At 46.4% G+C, this 21,489-nt stretch overlaps 1 protein-coding gene across 2 annotated transcripts in view; it reads right to left on the bottom strand.

Annotated features, from left to right (window-relative positions):
- The window catches only part of LOC126253205 (uncharacterized), a 599,715-nt gene that overhangs the window by 402,146 nt on the left and 176,080 nt on the right, over positions 1 to 21,489 (bottom strand). For both annotated transcript variants that reach the window (XM_049954381.1, XM_049954382.1), the window contains exon 7: positions 18,986 to 19,078. In XM_049954381.1, the coding sequence (XP_049810338.1) occupies positions 18,986 to 19,078 (93 nt within the window). The remainder of the gene's footprint in view (positions 1 to 18,985; positions 19,079 to 21,489) is intronic.

Raw genomic sequence — 21,489 nt, 5'->3', positions numbered from 1 at the left:
CGGAATGTCACTTTGGTGAAGTGTGTTTCTGTGTTATTGTTTGGGATGGAAAAACAATGCAAAGAACATGTAAAGGAAGTACTACTTTGTGTTGTGTTATGGTCTTTGGTGGACAGTGGAATTAAGATGGCCACCAAAGTAATAAATATTTGATGTATACATATGTGTTGGTTTCGTTTGTTCTTTATCATCAAAAGCACATGAGAAACACGGGACCTCATGTTTTTAACCCTAGACAACCAGATTTAGAGCCAGCATCAGCATCGAGACACAGCAGCGATCCAGCAAGCAGCAGCGATTACTACAATGCATTGTAATGGCGCCAACCTAACATCAAGTGCTAACAAGCTCCGTAAATGGGAGTGAAATAGTGCGATTACAGCAACTAGAGATATCAACGACTAGGCGGACCATTTACACGGTGCATGTGGACTAAGATGTGTGTCACCGTATGGTGTATGTCAGTCCGGCGTGGGTGGCAGGGACGCACATTCGCGATGGACGGTGAAGTAAAAATCTAGGGTGCGCCAGCTCCAAGTAGCTGTCTCGTGACCTTACATAATCAAGGTTTTTCGTACTGCCAGTCTGGCGCAGTTTATCCATCAAATGATCGCTGTAGGATACGTTGGCAGGCGGTTCCATGTGTGGTTGATGGCGCCCCAACAACCGTGATAAACGAGATGATCGAGGTTTAATTTCCAGGGATGTCGGCTGCGCCACACCTGTTGGCAGCGATGGTGAGGGCACATATATAGGCTTCGTGATTCTAGAAGGCTACAGGCTACACCTCCGCTCCACTCACTGTTGCCACGAGAGAATGGAAGGCTTAAATCCTATCAGTGCGACTAGATGAGTGACTCGTAAAATGGATGAATCCCAGCCAATACTCATGGACTTGTTCCCATGTATCTACCACCAATCAGGTTAGCCGAGAGCGCTAATGCGCTACTTCCTGGACATGGGTAGGCGCGCCGCCCCGGATCGAATCCGCCAGGCGGATTAACGACGTTGGCTGGTGTGCCGGCCAGCCTGGATGTGGTTTTTAGGCTGTTTTCCACATCCCGCTAGGTGAATACCAGACTGGTCCCCACGTTCCGCCTCATTTAAACGACTCACAGACATTTCAACACGTTCGCACTATTCCATAGATTACACAAGATGCAGCCAGCTGGAGTACACTAATTCTGTCACGGGTCATATGGGGTGGTGGCAGGAAGGACATCTGGCCATCCCTTCAAATGAACCTTGTTAAATCCGTCCTAACCATGCCGACCCTGCGAAACTGCAGGACAAGGCACCAGTAAAAGAAGAATGTCCCATGTACCTAACAGAGAGAGATCGCTGAAGAGTGCCCCAAGTTTGGGACACAGTGAATGGCGCTGTAGCTGATATTTATGCGCCTAGGCGCTATTGAAATAGTCCCCTAACATCAAGTCATAGTGCTTCCCCTGAAAGAGTAAGCTATCGTTAGCAATGTCTATATTTTCTAGCATAGTCATGCTCATTCATAAACTGGACATGTAGTACCACTATGGTAATTCCTCTAGCGGCAGGGAGATAATGTGCCTTACCCGCCTCGAGGTCCTCGCTGAGGTGTACTGCAACATCTGTGTTAGCTTGCAACGGGTGGGACACATGAGCTGTATAACCGGACATACCCGAGAAATCGTCGAGTTGATCTCATGGAGGAAGACAATGTCGATGGTTGCTGTAATAGGTTTGTCTTGGAGTAGCAACGACATCGTACGTGTCCGAATGCTGTTAATGTTGACGTTTTGTAAGCTAAGTGATAGGTCTGTACATCATCTGCTGCAATGGTGACCACCGTCAGCGTCGCCGTAAACGTCGTGGCCTGATATCTGGAGGCTGTGTCGGCGCCGTTTTCCGCTGCTTCTCGATGATGATGATGATGATGATGATGATGATGATGATGATGATGTTTGGATTGTGGGGCGCTCAACTGCGAGGTTATCAGCGCCCGTACAAATTATCAACCGTTTCTCAGTCCAATCTGTGAATCTGTGAATCGAACCCGGGACCCCGTGCTCGGGAAGCGAGAACGCCACCGCGAGACCACGAGCTGCGGACTGCTGCTACTCTAGACGGAAAGAGCTGTATGAGAAAACACTCCTCCCATCCTCCACCACAGAGAGTGTAAAATCTTCTTCACTATCGCCCTCCTAAGGTCCATAAAGTATCCGTGACTATGGTGGAGCACTTGCAAGCTGGGTGATGAAAGTTGCATCCGTAGGCATTTCCTGCTTTGTATTGGTGACGAGCATATTACCATGATTCGTTTGCAAGGAACCAGAAAGGGCTGTGTCGAAGTCAGAGTAAGCAACAGATGAGATAGAGGATGTGTCATCCATGTTTCCTGTGTCGCCGGCCGTCCAGTCGTCAACTGAGGAAGATGTTCAAAGGAGGCAATCGTCTGAGGGTGTACAGAGTCGTTTTCTGTTTCTTCGGTGACTGCTTGCGAACGTTAGTTTCTGTGTCCGAAAGAGTGTGTGGCTCCCTCACCGCATCCCACGCAGGGAGAAAAGCTGAGGTCGGTCGAGCTCCATTCTCTAGTTAGGATGACATCCCAAAGCTGGAAGTTCTCTGTCATGGTGTTGGTCAGTCCTAAACTTGCTACAGGTGTGCATCTGACGTTCCTTGTCTTCCAAGTAATCTTCCGTCTGCCATGTTGCTCGACCATATCACCCCTACGTAACGGAGAGGGGATGCCGTTATCGCAGATGGTGTTGCCTATTCAACGATCGGCTGACACACATCCTTGACTAGACAGGACGGCACATGTTTTGTTAATTCAGTTTTTACTTGTCGGACGCCGTTGAGAGCCGGGTACATCTCGAAGGTGTTCCATTTTTCTGTTAGTCGGTAATTACCGCCCTCTACGGTCGGAAATCAACGGCGACTACTTCCACTGCAACTCCGGACGAGAGTTCGAGGACTCTCAGAATGTGTAACCCTAGTTCTGCATGTTCATCTGTAACCACCTCAATGTGGCCATCATAGTGGATATGAACTTGAGAGTTTTCACACATCTACTCACGAAAGTTTTACATACCTCGTCACTGACCACCTTGACGTAGATGACACAACTTGTGATGGATAGGTCTTGTGTGGTCCGATTGGAAGGGTGTCTTGATGGCGGCTTTTCTGTGAGAATGAGGCGTAGGGACTCAATGTCAACGGACTCTAATACTAGAGACGGTGAAGAAGTAAACAAACTACACATTCTCGTGACTCTGTAGACGGGATGCAAACAAGAAGTCCTCACCGCTCACCTACCGAAGGAGTCTGGGTTCGAAACCAGGATCTCCTGCTTACTAGGCAGCTACCTTAACAACTGCGCCATCCGGACACAGTGTTTATCGCAAATGCGCTGACTGTGCCGCAAGAGGTCGCACGTAACTGTGCAGCCGCCCAGCGGCAACCGGCCGAGTGCCGAAGGCTTGAGCTCGCTCCCCTACGACACAAAGCCGCGCAACCAGTTGCGGACTGCCGCGAAAGAGCTTCGGCTCACAGCTCCCGGTAGCCTCCGGTTACCCAACGCCCCCAACGTGATTCTCACGTTCTTTTAGGGACTCTGAGGCAGAACCAGGGCTCCTTCACGGGACCACGCCCGCGTGCTGCAGGCCATTCTTCTTCCGCACCTCCTTTAGGTGCCGCGCTTGCACCAACAGCGCATCTTAGTATAACGTAGGGAACACCCACTTCAATAGGGAACAAGAGACACTTTTCTCGCCTATCGAGAAAATTAAATTTGTCATTTCCCCCTCCCCACCTAATAAATAATCCTAAGTGCGAGACGGCGGACGCTGCTAGCACTTTCCCTGCTGTTACCCGTAGCAAGACTGCAACACACGAGGCGCGAGGATCGACTGCACCCGCCGAAACTCGCGCCTCGCCCGCTACAGAAGGCAAGGGAGCGTTTGGCGACGTTCGACAGCTTGGCGCGAAAGCGCAAAAGCAGCTCGAGTCGCGCCGGCTAATCACCCAACTATTCGGGGCGGACATCTCACCCACCGAAACAGCAACACTGAACATAACATTACACTCCCCTGAAACTTCGTGGCAGATTGAAACTGTGTGCCTGACCGAGACTCGAACTCGGGACCTTTGTTTTTCGCGGGCAAGTGCTCTACCAGGTAGAGCACTTGCCCGCGAAAGGCAAAGGTCCCGAGTTCGAGTCTCGGTCGGGCGCACAGTTTTAATCTGCCAGGAAGTTTCATATCAGCGCACACTCCGCTGCAGAGTGAAAATCTCATTATGGATTACACTCCCCTGTTACTGGACAGTCATGCACCATTGTCCCACCGACACCGCAGCCTCAAGGGATCGAGGCAGCGGCGGCGAAAGCGGACCCAGAAAACCACTACACAGAGCCCCGGCAGGTGGAGAACCCTAGACGCAAACCCAGAAAAACAACACAGACAAGCGAGCAACCAAACTCGCTAGGCGACCGAAAGGCGCTGTTGCCTACACCTACTAGCTCATCTCAGGCTAGCAACAATAATAACACGAAACAAAACGCAAACACGGCTGTGGCGAACAACAACAAAGTACACAAAGCCACAGCGGTGCCCACACAACACAAGACTGGTGTCCCCCCCCCCCCCCAGTCGTTATACAAAACTATAGGAATCTTAGTGCCCTTAACACTGCATTAGCGGAAAGGCACATTAACAGTAGACTACACGCAAAGTACTCGGGGGATAGAGCTTCACTGTACGTTGTCACCGACAACGAATATAATGATCTTCTGACCTTCCTCAAAGATCGGAAGATCGAACACTACACTTACAGAACGCTGGACGAGAGAACCCAGCAGTACGTGATCAAGGGAGTGGATCCCAGTACCCCCAACGAGACAATACAGGAGGCGCTCTGTTATCTGGGATTCGACTGTAAAAGTGCCTCCCGGATGACAGGGTTCCGCACATACGCACCGCTGCCACACTACATGGTTGAGTTAGCCGATACGGCTGATTCCCGCGCCATCCTGCAGATAAAGAGGTTGTTGCGGATGGACGTACGTGTAGAACATTGCGAACCACCCAACGTACCCCAACAATCTAACAACTGCCAGCAATTCGGCCACTCGAACCTCCACTGTGGCCTGGCAGCTCGTTGCCGCGGATGTGCTGGCAATCACAGATCCAACACCTGCACACAAACACAGCCAAACCAGCGACGCTGTGCCAACTGCAGTGGGCCCCATGCGGCCAACTTCAGGCAGTGCAGTGCATACAAACAGGCGCTGAAGCGTAAACAAGACAAGAACAGGGTACAGTACGACATTCCATGCCCAAGGCCAGCGCCGAACCCAGTAAGGAAGGGCGTAACGTTTGCCATGGTTGCACCACCTGGCGGAACGGCATAGGCCGCGGAACCTCAGCGCCCTTCACACACACGCGAAACAACCGCTGCAAGAGCTACACAACAGCCACAGACAACACCTGAAAACCAACAAGCATCGGTACCAACACCTATGCCCCCAAACAACACGACCCCACTCCCGGAAGTCACGTGCTGCAAGAAACGCACGCTATACAGGAAAACACACCCACACAAGAACCCCCAGAACCCCAAGCCCAGAGGAGGAATAGATATACACGTAAACACAGGGCGGGGAACACGAAATCACCACAACAGGCCACCCAGCAACAACAGACCAATAACACACAGGAAAACAGTCAACAAGGCATCGAGACTGTAACCCACACTACCATCCCCCTCACCATAAAAGTAACACAAGCGCCACAACCTCTGTCACAGAACATAAACACAAATGCCACTCCTAACAACACACCAATACCCGCACAAGCGGCCGCTAACTCTACAAAAGCACCTCAGGCTGCCACACCCAACACCAACACATCACCTGGGGGAATACTGGAAACACTATTCCCTCGATACACGACCGTTCAAATCCTTACCAAGGTGCTGACGGCCGTCACTACCCTCATCACCCAGCTCATGAGCGCCGAACCCGGGAAATACTGGGCTGTCATACACACTGCCATCACAACACTCTTTCACACTCTTACATGAATAATATACCACACCCGGCGCGTAACGCAAACCCGCACACACTATCACAGATCCTGTTCTGGAATGCAGACTCGATCCACAGCAAAAGGGCAGAATACTTGAAAAAAGAGACAGCACTGGTCGTATATTTTTTACTATGGCAAAATCGATTTTCTGTCACTGAGTGACCATCGTCAGTGCTATATTGTATAACTTAAATTGGGATGCACTGTTGTCACTAAGCTTACGGCGATCACATAGATCGCCGTAAGCTTAGTGACAACGGTGCATCCCAGTTTAAGTTATACAATATAGCACTGAAGATGGTCACTCAGTGACAGAAAATCGATTTTGCAATAGTTATCTGGTCGTTGTGCACAAGACAACATGGAGTCGCCAATCAATAAAAGGGCAGAATTTGCCGCGTTCATGGAGCGCAAGGGAATCCTTGTCGCGCTACTGAGCGAGACTAAGCTTAAACCGCCAATTAAACTTTCCTGGCTACTGCGTCTATCGTACCGACCGACCGGGCGACGCCGTGGCAGGTGGAACTGCAATCGTCATACACAAAGATATTGAGCACACTTAGAGCTCCCTGAACTGGAAAAAATCGAGGCTACGGCCGTCAGAGTCAAGTTCAACGGAGCCTACACCACACTGACATCGGTATACAACAGTCCTGTAGGCATTTCAACACGCGATATCAGCACACTACTCAACATATCACCGCGAGTAATAGTCGCTGGAGATCTGAACGCAAAACACCCAGAATGGAATTCACGCATACGAAATCCCAACGGCAAAAAACTGTATGAACATTCACTAGGCAGAAACTACATTATACTAGCGCCGACTGAACCGACGCACATTCCCTATCAGAGGGGACACATGCCAGACGTGTTAGACGTGGCCCTCATCGAGGGCATTACATCGACACTCAACGTTGCCGTTGAAAACGATCTGCCCTCAAGCCATCAACCTGTAATACTGTACATTGAGGAAATACTGCAGCACATGGAACTACGCAAGATGTTGGACTACGGGTGTGCGAATTTGACATTGTTCAAGTAAACGCTCGATAGCCACATCCCACCCATACACGAAATTAACGAAACAGCACAAATTGACGAGGCAGTAGAAACCCTCACTAACGCCGTCCAGGACGCAATGGCAGGCACCATACCTGATCGCACCTCACAACAACACAGTGCGGCCCTGCCCCAGGAAATCCTGGGCCTAATCTCAATGAGGAATCGCCTCAGGAGACAATGGCAGCGCACCAGGCGTCAGTACTTCAAACGGCACATTAACAAGCTGCAGGGCATAACAGACATAACGAATGCCATACTAAAACACCAACACTTCCCCGCCTTTGGAAGACGGCCAAGGTCCTGATGTTCAGGAAGCCTGGGAAAGACCACAGCCTCCCATAAAATTAACGACCCATCAGCCTTCTGAGCTCGCTCAGTAAGACTGTTGAGAAGTGATTCTCAAACGCATCACTAGGCACTGCATAATAAATGACATCCTGAGAGCGGAGCAATTCGACTTCAGGAATCACCACTCCACAACACAACAGCTCTTACGGGTCGTTGAACATATAACACATGGCTTCAACATAAACAAAGCTACAGGGGCGGTGTTCCTGGACATCGAAAAGGCTTTCGACCGTCTATGGCACAACGGCCTCATTCGCAAACTCAGCGACGCGGGATTCCCAGACGGGCTGGTGCGTCTAATACACTCATACCTCACGAGTTTCAACACTGACGTGTAGGGAAAACAATCAACACGACATGGTATATACGCGGGAGTACCCCAGGGAAGCATCATAGGGTCCCTACTGTTTAACCTCTACATAAACGATCTCCCAACCACACACAACACAACGATGGCAATCTACGCGGAGGACACAGCCATCCTCGCCCAAGATTGGAAACCATCAAACATTACGTCACGCTTACAGACTGCGCTCAGAGTGGCTGAGCCTTGGTTGGAGAAATGGCGCGTTAGAGTAAACGTCGACAAGTGCGAGCCTTTCTGTTCACTAGAAGACCGAAGCAACTGCGCAAACACCGATACTGCAGACCAGTAACTCTACATGCACGCGCAATACGTTTCCGTGACAAAGTCAAATACCTCGGTGTCCGGCTAGACCGGAAATTACTCTGGGAGGACCACATACAAAACATGACCAACCGAACTAGCACGATGCTCAAACAGCTCTACCCTATGCTCAACAGGCGTAGCACTCTGAACAGAAGGGTGTTGAGGTCCATGTACATGACACTTATTCGACCCATAATGACGTACGCAGCTCCTGTCTGGGGATACGCTGCGCCTACACGCCAGCCGGCCGCGGTGGTCTAGCGGTTCTAGGCGCTCAGTCCGGAGCCGCGCGACTGCTACGGTCGCAGGTTCGAATCCTGCCTCGGGCATGGCTGTGTGTGATGTCAGGTTAGTTAGGTTTAAGTAGTTCTAAGTTCTAGGGGACTGATGACCATAGATGTTAAGTCCCATAGTGCTCAGAGCCATTTTTTGAGCCTACACGCCTGCGCCGTCTGCAGCTCTTACAAAACAAAGTACTCAAAATCATAAGCAATGCTCCACGATACACACGCATCGCGGACCTTCACCGGGCATACCGACTTGAGACTCTCACGGAGGTAATCCACAAACTCACCACGAGACTATACAGGAACTCCAGACATTCGCAGAACCCCCTTTATTCTGAATCTGGGGAACTACGGCCACAACCATAGATGGAAACATAAAAGACCAAAAGACATAATTGTAAGGACCTAACATCTATGGCCAAGCACACGCAAACACAACGGTACAGGTGATCCTCTGTTAATCAGACGCCATTACTGGATATCCAACTGGAATACACTGCCGACTAACTGGTACCACGCAGGGAAGCCGTACCGTACACTGCATGCAGACAAGCTCCACACAGTGAGATGATCTATGGCCGATCTCCCACTACTATATAACGATCTTGATTGTTCCAGGAATGTAGCGGCTGCAGCAACTGGGATACATCGCCATCGCTTGCGACGGTAATGATGCATGATACCCATACTAACAAATCCAACCTTACATGAACTATCGCAGCTAGTAAGCCACAACTGCTCTTACTACCCATCCGACTGTCGCAGAGGTTTTTTTCCCACGGCACGAGCCTTGGCACTTTTTTCCCCTCTGCTCTTCAATTCGCTACCCTCACTCACGTTCCGTCCACTATCTATCACCTGATGGACCGTGTTAATGCGTAGTCTTACTCAGACGCACGGGTAACATCACAGCCCAGCGTTCTGTGATCCACTTACTAGATAACTAACATGTTGACGGAGGTGACAGTAGAACTTTTGGTTTGGTCACCACGTTGGTGCGGGCGTGGAGGGGCCCCATCTCTGCAACTGTGCATGCACACTGAAGTTGGTGGGTTCATTACTGATCGAGGGGAATCTGTTATACGAATGAGTGGGGCCTATTCTTTCAAACATGTCCAAAATAAGACACCACACGGAATCCAAAGCTGTGATACATAATGTAAATTGAAGGTGGAGGGGGGGGGGGGAAGAAAACAAAGGAAACGGAATGAATTATTGATGTCAGACTCTTGGGGTCTCTACATGGAATGAGCAACAATGAGTGAAAATGTGTGCTGGTACAGGCTTCGAACCCGGGATCTTGTGGCACTAGGTGGGAACGTTGGTCGGCCGAGAGGCATGCCAAGATAGGTCTGGCAATTGCGATAAATGTGTCCGGATGGCGTAGTGGTTAATCAAACTACCTAGTAAGCAGGAGATCCCAGGTTCTAATCGCAGTCTGAAACAAAGGTCCTAAAATCAAACGATCTTGGCTTTCACAAAAAATAAAAAAATACACGTTTTCACTGTTCGCTGCTGATTCCACAAAAAGTCCTAATGCGGCTCGTACCAATAGTTCCTTCCCTTTCCTTTCTCCCCATTCTACCTTTAATTTACACAATATGAGATGATATTATTTGCCCATTAAACATATCTCATCCGCTCGAATGCTTCACAATCACATAACGACTGTGTTGTTTGCGATACATTCGCTTTCGTTACCAAACACATAGATAATACGGCGCTGCTTGTCTAAAATATTATAAAAACATCACTAAACCATTTGATGTGAATTTCAATATAATTAATCAAGGTAATTGCTGCATCATACAGTAAAGTACTTAAAGCTCTCATATACTAAACAGTTTTCAGCATTTTGTGCTTTCATACGGTGGTGCACCTAGAAACGGTTTGACGAAACACACAAAAGACACAGAAACTTCAATATCTCTACACTTAGAGATATTGCTTTTTAAAATAAAAAAATAACGCTGAGCCTCGTCAGAAGTGACCCTCATCAAACACGACACAGTATGCTCATATCATTCACTCCAATTTGCAAGAGACAGTTTACACGAATCATAATATATCATTGCGTGATGTCTGTTCTTTCAGACATGTCCAAAAGAACACACTACACTTCATATAACTGATCCCTGCGATGGACAGTGAATCCACAACCTTCAGTGCAGACCTCCTGTGGGAATGTTAGAATAGCGAGCATGGTGGACATGGACGAGGACTGAAGACATGGGGCGCTAGGTAAGAATGTAGGTCAGCCGGGCGAGGCATGTCAAGAAAAGTCCACTGCTATAAACATTGTCCGTTGATGGCGCAGTGCTTAACACAACTCCCGAGATAGTCCGCGCAATTGCGGTGAGCACTGTGTCCGGATGGCGAAATGGTTAAAGCAGCTGCTCAGAAACCGGGTTCGAATCACAGTCCAGCACACATTTTCACTCGTTGCCAGACATTCCGCATAAAGTTTCGATGCAGCTCTGACATGCCGACATCATTAATTATTTCCCTTTCCTTTCCTTTCTCCCCTCCTTCAATTTACGTAATAAGAATTTCACTGTGCCTCATTCCACGCAAATAATTATGAAAATGCAGTTCCACAGGCGGGCGGGTAATGTTATGAGGTGAATGTGCCAGACATTTCTTGTTCGTCGCACCATGTGGAGGTGCTGATTGTTGGTAAGTTAAGGCTATCGGAGTGCAGATAAAAGCGATGGGACTGGTACTCAATGCCCCCTACTCCCTCATGCTGATCTGCATCAACAGCCTTCACAGGGGATAACCGTACGGACCCGTACGTCATTCAACGACAATCTAGCGAAAGCTGTACAAAGGCACAATAAAGTTATAGGAGAAGCGTACGTTTTGCCTCCCACATCTGGCGGATAATATACTTTGAAATGTGGAGTGCTGTAAGGGAGTCAGTTTTCAGATCTCTCAGAAGTGCATCTATGTAAGTATATCATGAAAAGTTCGGGGAAAACAGACCGATGCTTTGAAAGTGGTGCCTCTTGATGAAATGTCATTAAAATAAAATAAATGGGCTCTGAAACAAATTTTCAGATCATCAGGGAATTACTTTGTATCACTGCATTTCTTCCTCTGCAAACAAGTCGACATGGATGTTCTTATCTTTCAATCAAATATCACATCTCATTTCATTAAGAATCTCTCTCTCCTATAGTTCTACCCCATACACCTCCCTCTTTATTACAAAGGTTATTCCCTGGTGTCTTGATATACATCCCTTCATCCAGCCCCTCCTTGTCATTATTTTCCACATGCGCCTTTTTCGCTTTTTCTGTAGAGAACCTCGTGATTTATCTTATCAGGCCACCTAATTTACAACATTCTTCTGTAGCACCACATTAACTTCTGTTCCGGTTCTCCCACAGCCCATGATTCACAACCATACAGTGATATGCTTCAAACGTGCATTCTTAGAAAAACCTTCTGGAAATTACGACCAAAGTTTGAAACCAGTACATTTCTCTTTGGCAGGAATGCCCTCTTTAGCTGTGCTTGTCTGCTTTTTGTCACTTCGTCTGCCCTGTGTTATTTTGCTTCCAATTTAGCACAGTTCCATAACTTGGTCTGATTTGTGACCACAAGTTTTGATGTTAAGTTACTCGATATTCTCATTTTTGCTACTTCTTATTACTTTTTTCATTTCACTCTCAATCCGTATTCTGTAGTCATTAGATTGTTCATTCTACTTAACCGGTCCTGTAATTCTTCATCACTTTCACTGAAAATGGTAACGTCATCAGCGAATGTTACCACTGATATCTTTTCACCTTGAATTTTAATCCAACTCGAACTTTTATTTCCGTCATAGCTTCTTCAAAGTAAAGATTGAAGAGCAGAGGTGAAAAGCAACAACTTTCTGTTATATCCTTTTCAATCCGAGCACTTCACTCTTGATCTTTTGCTCTTATCCAAATTTTTTGCTAAAACATGACAATTTTATTTTCAGACATTTTAACGCAGTTTACGTTATTAATAAACATTAATGTAATATGTTACTAGACTTTAATTCTCTCATTTCTCTGGCATTCTCTTGTGCATGGTAGGCCAACAGACTGAATGAGAGAAGCTTTATGTTTTCAGCAAACTCTTTACTTTTTCAATTGTCATTCTCTTCACGGAGTACCTACGTTTCACTGTAGAGCAGTGGCCAGGCTTGTACAGGTATGGCACCAGATAAAATTTTATATCACTGCTAACCCACGTCTTGTTCACGCGCACACCGTTCTCACAGCCAGTGACACTTCGGTGAATGATCGCTGAATGTAGTACACTTCTCAAGTATCTCAAGCAACCAATTAAATGGGTGTCAACGGTCACGTGCTTCCTCAGACCCGGAGTGGCGAGAGCGAGCTGGAACAGGCCTTGGCCTTCCTTAGCACAGAACCCTCAACCAAGGTGTGCCTTCCCTTCCTTCTCTGAGGCAACTTTCACTTCAGTCTGTTGGTGGTCTCCTTGGTGCCTCACTTTGTATCCCCTATCGATAGGTTTCCGTAATAAAGCTAGTACACCGGCTAGTTTGAGAAAAGTGCCCAACTGTTGTTTTTCGTAGACACCCTGATGCTCACTTCCAGCAGTGGCCTAACCCTAACTGGCCTGAACAATCGTTGTTAGTTTTGGGATGCGAATGAACGGTTCAATCTGGTATAAGAATGTCTTTCCTTCGTGGACTGTTCCTGTGCTACAAACTCCATGCCAGAAAGCTGGCTGCACATCGTTTAGCCCTGAGATCCCCCTACTTGGCATAGATACTTTGGTGACTTGGGCGCCTGTATATAGCTTGCAGCATGAAGATGCGAGTAGGATGCAACGCCGCTGCACTTCGGCCACGGAGGGCCGTTTTGCAGCGCCGGTATTTTCTTCACAATCTGCCAGAAGCTGCCAAGCCGTGAGTGCGAGTTCTCCCCGAGGCACTGCCACTCCTGAAGTCTATCAATGTTGGAGCCTTTCGCAGGAGGTCGACGCCAGAGGGCGTGTTGCAGGCAGAGCTACGAGGATCCTGGTCATCATAGATCCCGTCAACGTGCCGTCATTACTGGCTGACACCCACGCATCGCTCCGTGCGCCGCCCCTGTTCTCTACATAGTCTTGATAACCATTTGTATTTGCACTCTGAGACCACTTCATTGTGAGCAGTCATTTGAAATCTTTGTGATTAGCCTCTAACTTTTATTTCAGTACCATGACTCCTTTCGGTAAAGTTTTGTGGTCCTGAAGTAACTGTTTCTCCATATTCTCTAATCATGCCTGGTAAATGTTCTGGAGTGAATCAGGAGGAAGCCACTGAAAGTGTTAGCAACAATCCTGTCGCTACTTTGAATGAACCAAATAATAAACTTACCCTTCAGCAGATGCACTTAAAGGAAGAGTGTGATAAACTGGCGAAAATGCGTGAAAATAAACAAAAGCCTGGAAAAACTATTGCAAGTTCCTCAGAGACCTCAGCAGTTAGTTCTGCGACATTTATACCAACCACTGCAAGCAACGCCTTGCTGTAACGTTTATTTCCACTTTTTCAGGAAAACCGAACGAAAATGTCACTACAGAGTGCTCATAATGGCGGGAATACTTTTACTTGGCTGGACAAATTTCTACTAAACGTAGTGAGGTTAAACTTACCATATGACCCACCCACGTATGTACACCCTGTCAATGGATCAACAGAAGCAATAGCATTTCGAGCCCTGACACTCAGTTTAGCAGGGCGCATTTGAGACGAAAAAGGAGTCACTTATTACAGAGACCGTTTATCTACGTTACGGCAAAAGCGCAATGAAGATTTTAAAGTTTTTGGTTATCGAATACGAACTGTGTCATGTCTTACATACATCCTCGGGAGGGAGGTTACACGTAATGAGCTGCTAATTGAGGAAGATAATGGCCGAGCGGTTCTAGGTGCTTCAGTCTGGAACCGCGCGACCGCTACGGTCGCAGGTTCGAATCCTGCCTCGGGCATGGATATGTGTGATGTCCTTCGGTTTAAGTAGTTCTAAGTTCTAGGAGACTGATGACCTCAAATGTTAAATCCCACAGTGCTCAGGCCCATTTGAGGAAGAAGTTTTAATTTGCGGAATAAACCCACAGGTAGGTAGCTAAGTCACAGTGGCCTCATATATTTCATTACATGAAGCTGTAAGATCAACTTCGTTTTGCACAGAGGCAGGCTGGTTTGTTTCGACTCCATTGCGAAACAATGACCCATGCTGTGTTTCTGTAAACGACGTACACTACAACCGTTGTGAGAAGCCTGACTGAAACGCGCTGGCTAGCCTCGATTCATATCACGACCTGCCGGCGTGACCTTTCGCGCCTGCGCTCCGCTAGGTGGCGAGCGGAGCAGCGGCAGGGAGAGGGAGGGGTAAGTGTGGGCCGGAAGCAGAGGCGGAGCGCGGATGTACGCTACCGGCGTTCAGCACGTGATGCCTTTTGTCTCTTGGCCTGTTTGCTATTTCCTATTTGGTGGCACCTGGTGGGTTAATCGGCTGTGTGCATTTCGAGGGCTGATGTGACCTGTTCTTGCTGGCTTGCTTCTATCGCCGATGCACGGCGTTGGTCAGTAAACCTTGTGACTGTTGGTTCTGTGAGCCTCCCTGTCTCTACGCAATCGACTGCTACTCTTGCCTCCATTACTCTGCGTTTGCCTACTCCCTTGTTAGCGGCTTACTGTGTAGTTTTTCTGGTGTCTCATTAAAGTGTAACTGATACTTGTAACAAATTTTGAGCGCAGCCTAGCTTCCAGGGTGTGTTGTGCAAGAGCTTGCTCATCTTACCTACTCGGTTAAATACTTTATTAAATTGTTCTTCTACATACGTTTAAGAGGCTTACTTTTTTTCAAAATTCTCTAATTTATGTTGGACATTGCCTATTTTCAATCAAGAGTGTTATTGAACTATGTTTTAAGTGTCCTGGTGCGCACCGGCTACCCACATTTGTACACAAGTCGATAGGGTTACTGTACTTGTAGTATTTAAAGTAATCTCGACGCTGTGGGCTCTTCGCCCACGCCGCTGCCACAGTTATCTGTTTACGTATTCTTATTCGAGTTTATTACCTTCAGGTACACCTTTATGTAAATTAATGAGGTCATTTTGGCTGCTTATTGTATTGTTTGTTATTTCCCTAAAGAATCTCTGGTCATGTGACGCTACTAGTGATTGTAGAGATATAATCAGGGTCCTTTCACAGGATATTTTGGGTCGTATCCCCCCCCCCCCCCCCCCGCACCACGCCTATTGCTGAACGTAGATACTTTTGGGTCAAGTGATTTCACTTTACGTACCTTTGATATTTATATTTATTCTTAAGGTGGAAGTCCTTGTGGCTTACCGTCTCTTGCGGCGGTGCTGGTTGTTGTCTAATTCTGCGAGTCGGGAGCCGAGAGAGAGCGATAGTGAAGTGCAGCTTGTGTTGGCTCGCTGTGGCATGGCTCGGGCGCGTGTTATATTCACTAATCTGGTTGTTTGAATCCAGCTTCCCTTCCCGTATTTTGGCAAGTTTTCTGCCGAAATACACTATGTAATCAAAAGTATCCGCATACCTAGCAGAAAATGACTTACAACTTCGTGGCGCCCTCCATCCGTAACGCTGGAATTCAGTATGGTGTTGGCCCACCCTTGATGACAGTCTCCACTCTCGCAGGCATACGTTCAATCAGGTGCTGGAAGGTTTCTTGGGGAATGGCAGTCCATTCTGCACGCAGTACTGTAATGAGGAGACGTATCGATGTTATTGTCATGTAACAACTCCGCCACATGCCGTGCATTATGAACATGTGCTCGATAGGGTGGAAAGATGCAATCGCCATCTCCGAATTGCTCTTCAACAGTGGGAAGCAAGAAGGTGCTTCAAACATCAGTGTAGGCGTGTGCTGTGATAATGCCACGCAAAACAACAAGGGATGCAAGCTCCCTCCATGAAAACCACGACCACTCCATGACACCACCGCCTCCGAATTTTACTGTTGGCACTACAAACGCTGGTAGATGACGTTCACCTGGCATTCACCATACCCTCACCGTGCCATCGGAGCACCACGTCGTGTACCGTTATTCGTCACTACACACAAAGTTTCTCCATTGTTCAATCGTCCAATTCTCCAATGTTTACGCTCCTTACACCAAGCGAGGCGTCGTTTGGCATTTACCAACGTGATGTGTGGGTTATGAGCAGCCGCTCGACCATGAAATACAATTTTTCTTACCTCCCGCCTAACTGTCATAGTACTTACACTTGATCCTGATGCAGCTGGAATTCCTGTGTGATGGTCTGGATAGATGTCTGCCTATTACACATTACGACCCTTTTCAACTGTCGGCGGTCTCTGTTAGTCAACAGACGAGGTCGGCCTGTACGCTTTCCACCATCATATCGGAAACAGTGGACCTAGGGATGTTTGGGAATGTAGAAATCTCGCATACAGACGTGTGACACAAGTGACCCCTAATCATCCGACCACCTGCAAAGTCCGTGAGTTCCGCGGACCGCAACATTCTGTTCTCTCACGATGTCTGATGACCACTGAGGCCGCTTATGGAGTATCTGGCAGTAGGTGCCAGCGAAGTGCATCTAATATGAAAAACGTATGTTTTTGGAGATGTCCGGATACTTTTGATCACATAGTGTATGTAAGCTGAATTTCTCGCTTTATTCCAGCTTAAATTGGTGATCGCTAAATTATTTTCGCGTGCGATCATTATTTCAGTTAATTCGGGCCCGGAGAGTGCCTCTTCCTTTCTGAGCAGTTCCGTAACTGCCATCAGAGAAAGACTGGGTTTTAAGGGTGAATGTTTCATGCCCATGTTTTTAAAGGATCTTAATTTACTAACATTGTAGTTGTTTTTCTACTGTCAACAAGGTTAACTTGGTAATTTATTGTAATTGATAGTGTTTCATTGTCAGTTGTTTCATTGTTAGGATAAAGTAAATTATTCACTCCAGTTCTTGTAATTGTAAGTAATTGCTTTGTATAATTGTTCCGTATATGTTTTAGGGACTTATCCACCTACTGCCAACGATATTTTTTAAAGGCACCTTACTCGCCATTTCGTAAAACCATCGCGGTTCCGCAACTCGTGGTCTAGTGGCTAGCGTTGCTACCTCTAGATCACGGGGTCTCGGATTTGGTTCCTGGACGGGTTGGGAATTTTCTCTTCCCGGGGACTGGGTGTTTGTGTTGTCCTGATCATTTCATCATCATCATCCTCATTATTTGTGACAGTGGCTAGATTGGAGCGGTGAAAAATTTGGAATGTGAAAAAATTGGGACTTTGTATGGGCGCAGATGACCGCGCAGCTAAGCGCCCCACAAACCAAACACCAACCAAATATCAAAACCCTAGCGCACTTTAATTACTGTTAACTAGAGCTACTTGCTAGTCCTATCGTCCTGTTGTTCTGGAAGGTCTACACATGTCGTTATATTGCTCTGTAACAAGTTTTATGAATTCTATTTGCTGGTTGGTTAAAGGCTGTTCCTTTAACTTAAAGCAAGCTTGCAGAAGTGTGTGAATAAGTTGTCGTATCAGACTGTTAACATTCTTGTAATCGATAGTAAATGCAATTAATGTTGTTGATGGGATGGATGATATCTCATTGGGCCCAGCCATTTCATGCTTACCCAGTATCCTTGTGGTTCTGTATTCTGTGGCATTTCACTAATCATATAGCTGAGCAGTGGTAGGCACCATTTTGTCTCAGATGCTTTCTTCTCTCTCTTGAAATAATACTGAGAGGTTGTATTTGAAGGTATTTCAACCTATTCAGGATGAAATATATTCCCCTTCAAGTCCAGATCGTTTCTGGATATATTGAAGTTCCTAAGTGTATACATCAGATAATCTTTCACAGTATTGAGCACTACTCACTTAACATTGGTAGTTTCTGTGGAAACCCAGTTTACCGTGTTTCCTGATACACGGTGTCTAGCTAAATATAATTACTGGGGGACATGCTCAGACTGTGTTCATTAGGACTACTCAGGAACATCATGAGTAATGGGATCTATTCAGACTGCTGTGGAATGCATCACTATGTAGTCCAGTATAGAGGAAACATTTTCTCCCTTCATAACAAGCCTTCCAATAACACAATAGTTGGCATCACGTATTCTTTAACTTCGTGACACAGTAGCAAGTGTGGTATCTCGACTTGTAAAATGAGGTAAGAAAGATGATTTCTTTCTATTGGTCGCGTCGTTGACAGAATGTTAAATCCTAAACTTTTTCCTTTTATTGTGGTGTTAGTGTTTAGCAACTTCGCCGTATATGTAGCGCTTATAATTTAGGAAGCCTTCTCATTATTGTAAGTATTTTTATTACGCAGCCCTTACGTGTACCCACTTCTTTCGTACATTATCGTTCCAAGATTTGAGGCAAACTGTAGCATCATATTATGTTCTTATTATGCCTCCCCTTTACGAAAAAGCGGCACTTCGCAGAGAAAGCGTGGGGCAGAGTCATCATGTATACACTGCGACTACCATGACAGGTTCCACCAAGTGACAAGCACTGGCGGAGGCTGGACTTACCAAGATGTCCTCAGAAGCTGCGGCCCAGTGGAGGTACGTCCACCCTGAGCGCCGTGGACCTTGTAGCTTCGCTGCTGCTAGACGTTCGACTACCTGTAACAGAGCAATGTACTGTCAAAATTGCACATTTTCTCTATTAAGGTTTCTTCCTCACTTGCTACGTCAATGCTCTTATCCTCTAGATAAAATGTTACTTGGGTTCTGAAAATTCATTTTTCTATTCATCTGAACATAGTTCATCTAATTGTTTTAGGCCTCTTAAGTCATTTACTAATAAAAGGAACAATGAATTCCTTATTAAACTATAAAGATTTTGTTAAATAGTAAATAGTGTTCTGTGCAAGCATTTTAGCTTAAAACATTTTATGCATTAACTCTCCTTTTGTTGGTCTGTCTCTGCATAAAACGGTGGGCTACTATATGGGTCTGCCTAAAATAAATAAATAAATCGTTAACAAACTACTTCTAAAAATCCACAAACCCAACTTTCCAATAACATCAATTGTAAATTCCGGAAAGCTCCATCATATTTACTAAGAAGACAAATACGTACATTCCTACAAAGAGCCTACAGGTACACAAATAATAGCCGCCTTACAAACACAGCAGGCATACTAGAGAATCTTAAGAATATCAATGATCCTCAAACCTAACTGATCTATCTTTTGAGACTGCATCCATGTACCCACAGGAGAAAGTATAATAATGATTGAACAACAAAACAAATATACAAAAGCCCCAGCCAAGGAAAAAATGAACTGTCACTCAACCTAAAAGTAATCACAGAACAGCTATTTGCAACAAGAGGAGCCACAAACGTAGGCCCCCCTCAGTGGAACCGTGGTTTTCTTGGATCATATAGAAAAATGGTTCAAATGGCTCTGAGCACTATGGAACTTACCTTCTAAGGTCATCAGTACCCTAGAACGTAGAACTAATTAAACCTAACTAACCTAAGGACATCACACACATCCATGCCCGAGGCAGGGTTCGAACCTGCGACCGTAGCGGTCGCGCGAGTCCAGACTGTAGCGCCTAGAACCTTTCGGCCACCCCGGCAGGCGATCATATAGAGATTTTAATATTCAACAACTGTGAAATAGAAGAATTATAAAATATGCAGGTACCAATAAGCAGGTGACATAGTTTGTCTCACAGATGAAAAACAAAGCAGGATAGAAGAACTATACAAATAAACTTTACAACGAAAACAAGAAATTAAATTTCCCGAACCTCACAGTCACAAGAAAACAAAACAAGAATCTTCTGTCTAAGAGATCACCCTCAGGTACCAGCGCTGTCATCCATAACACTCTGACTCACCAAATAATAGATAAATATGGCGCTTTCAGACGATGGTCCACAGATTCAACAGAACACCTCTCAAACCCGAAAATCTCAAAATTACCAAGCAAATTAAATACGTATAATCTAACAAACTGTTATTGAAAACTATACAAACCAGACATCATAAACAAGCTCAGCCGGTATCCACATATACCACTGGATGTAACTACATCATTGTACAACACACAGTTCAGGATACATGGCGTCAAATCACTGAGTTACCTGAAAACGAAACTGCGTGGCGAAATTCGCTAGAGATACAGGATAAATATGTGTACAAATAAGTGTGCAATATGTTAAATGTATGTGAAATTCTTGTGACATGTGCATGCACGGATAAAGCGCAGGAAAAGCCTCCTACATTCCTGAACCGATATCAGCCAAACTTGGTAACTTATCAGTATCTTGAAAGAAATACTGCAGGAGTAAGACTAAGCAAATTGCTTTTGGGATGGTGGTGATAACTTACAAAGTGAAGGGGTGATGAGGAGATGGACAGATAGTGCGGAGGGGAAAATGGTCATCACCTACACTTTGAGATGGCTTCGCCATCTGCATCCGAAGGGAAGAGGAGTGCAGGGTACGGCTGGTGCCTGATTATCAAGCTACACGCCCCACAAGATGGTGCTGCGGGTGGCCCTCGTGGCAGACTTCTGCAGCTCCGCCTCACTGCCTCATCAACTGCAGCAACCAGGGCGCCACGATCACCAGGCACAGCCGGCGTACCTTGAGTCAGCGAGCCATGTGGTTCCGACCAACTTCCTAGCATTCATACACTGGGAGGCCTTTACCGGACCACCGCCTGCAGCTCTTGACGAGAGCCAACCCAGCCTATACTATTACGTGTCGCCCAGTACAGCACATCACAACCAAGGCGACAGTGCAACAGATTCCGACTTTGTCTACGGCAGTTCTACCAATTAAGATAGACTGCATGATTTCTCGCATCTACACGGATCTGTAGTATATAAGTGACATTTCTTCTAATACATAAAAACGATTTTCAACTTCCGTTCACTGAGAAACAGTTTGTTGTTCATGTTCCTGTAGGCTTATTTGTAGAAATAAAGTTCTGCTGTATTATTCTTACTCGTAAACCAGGAAACAAGCAAAAGCAACTTATATTGACCAGCTGTTGGCCAAAAGCAGAGCTCTTA

Source organism: Schistocerca nitens, chromosome 4, assembly GCF_023898315.1.
Source record: "Schistocerca nitens isolate TAMUIC-IGC-003100 chromosome 4, iqSchNite1.1, whole genome shotgun sequence".
Classification (NCBI taxonomy): Eukaryota; Metazoa; Arthropoda; class Insecta; order Orthoptera; family Acrididae; genus Schistocerca; species Schistocerca nitens.
The sequence above is the reverse complement of the archived record's forward strand: the minus strand, read 5'-3'. Positions and strand labels throughout refer to the sequence as shown.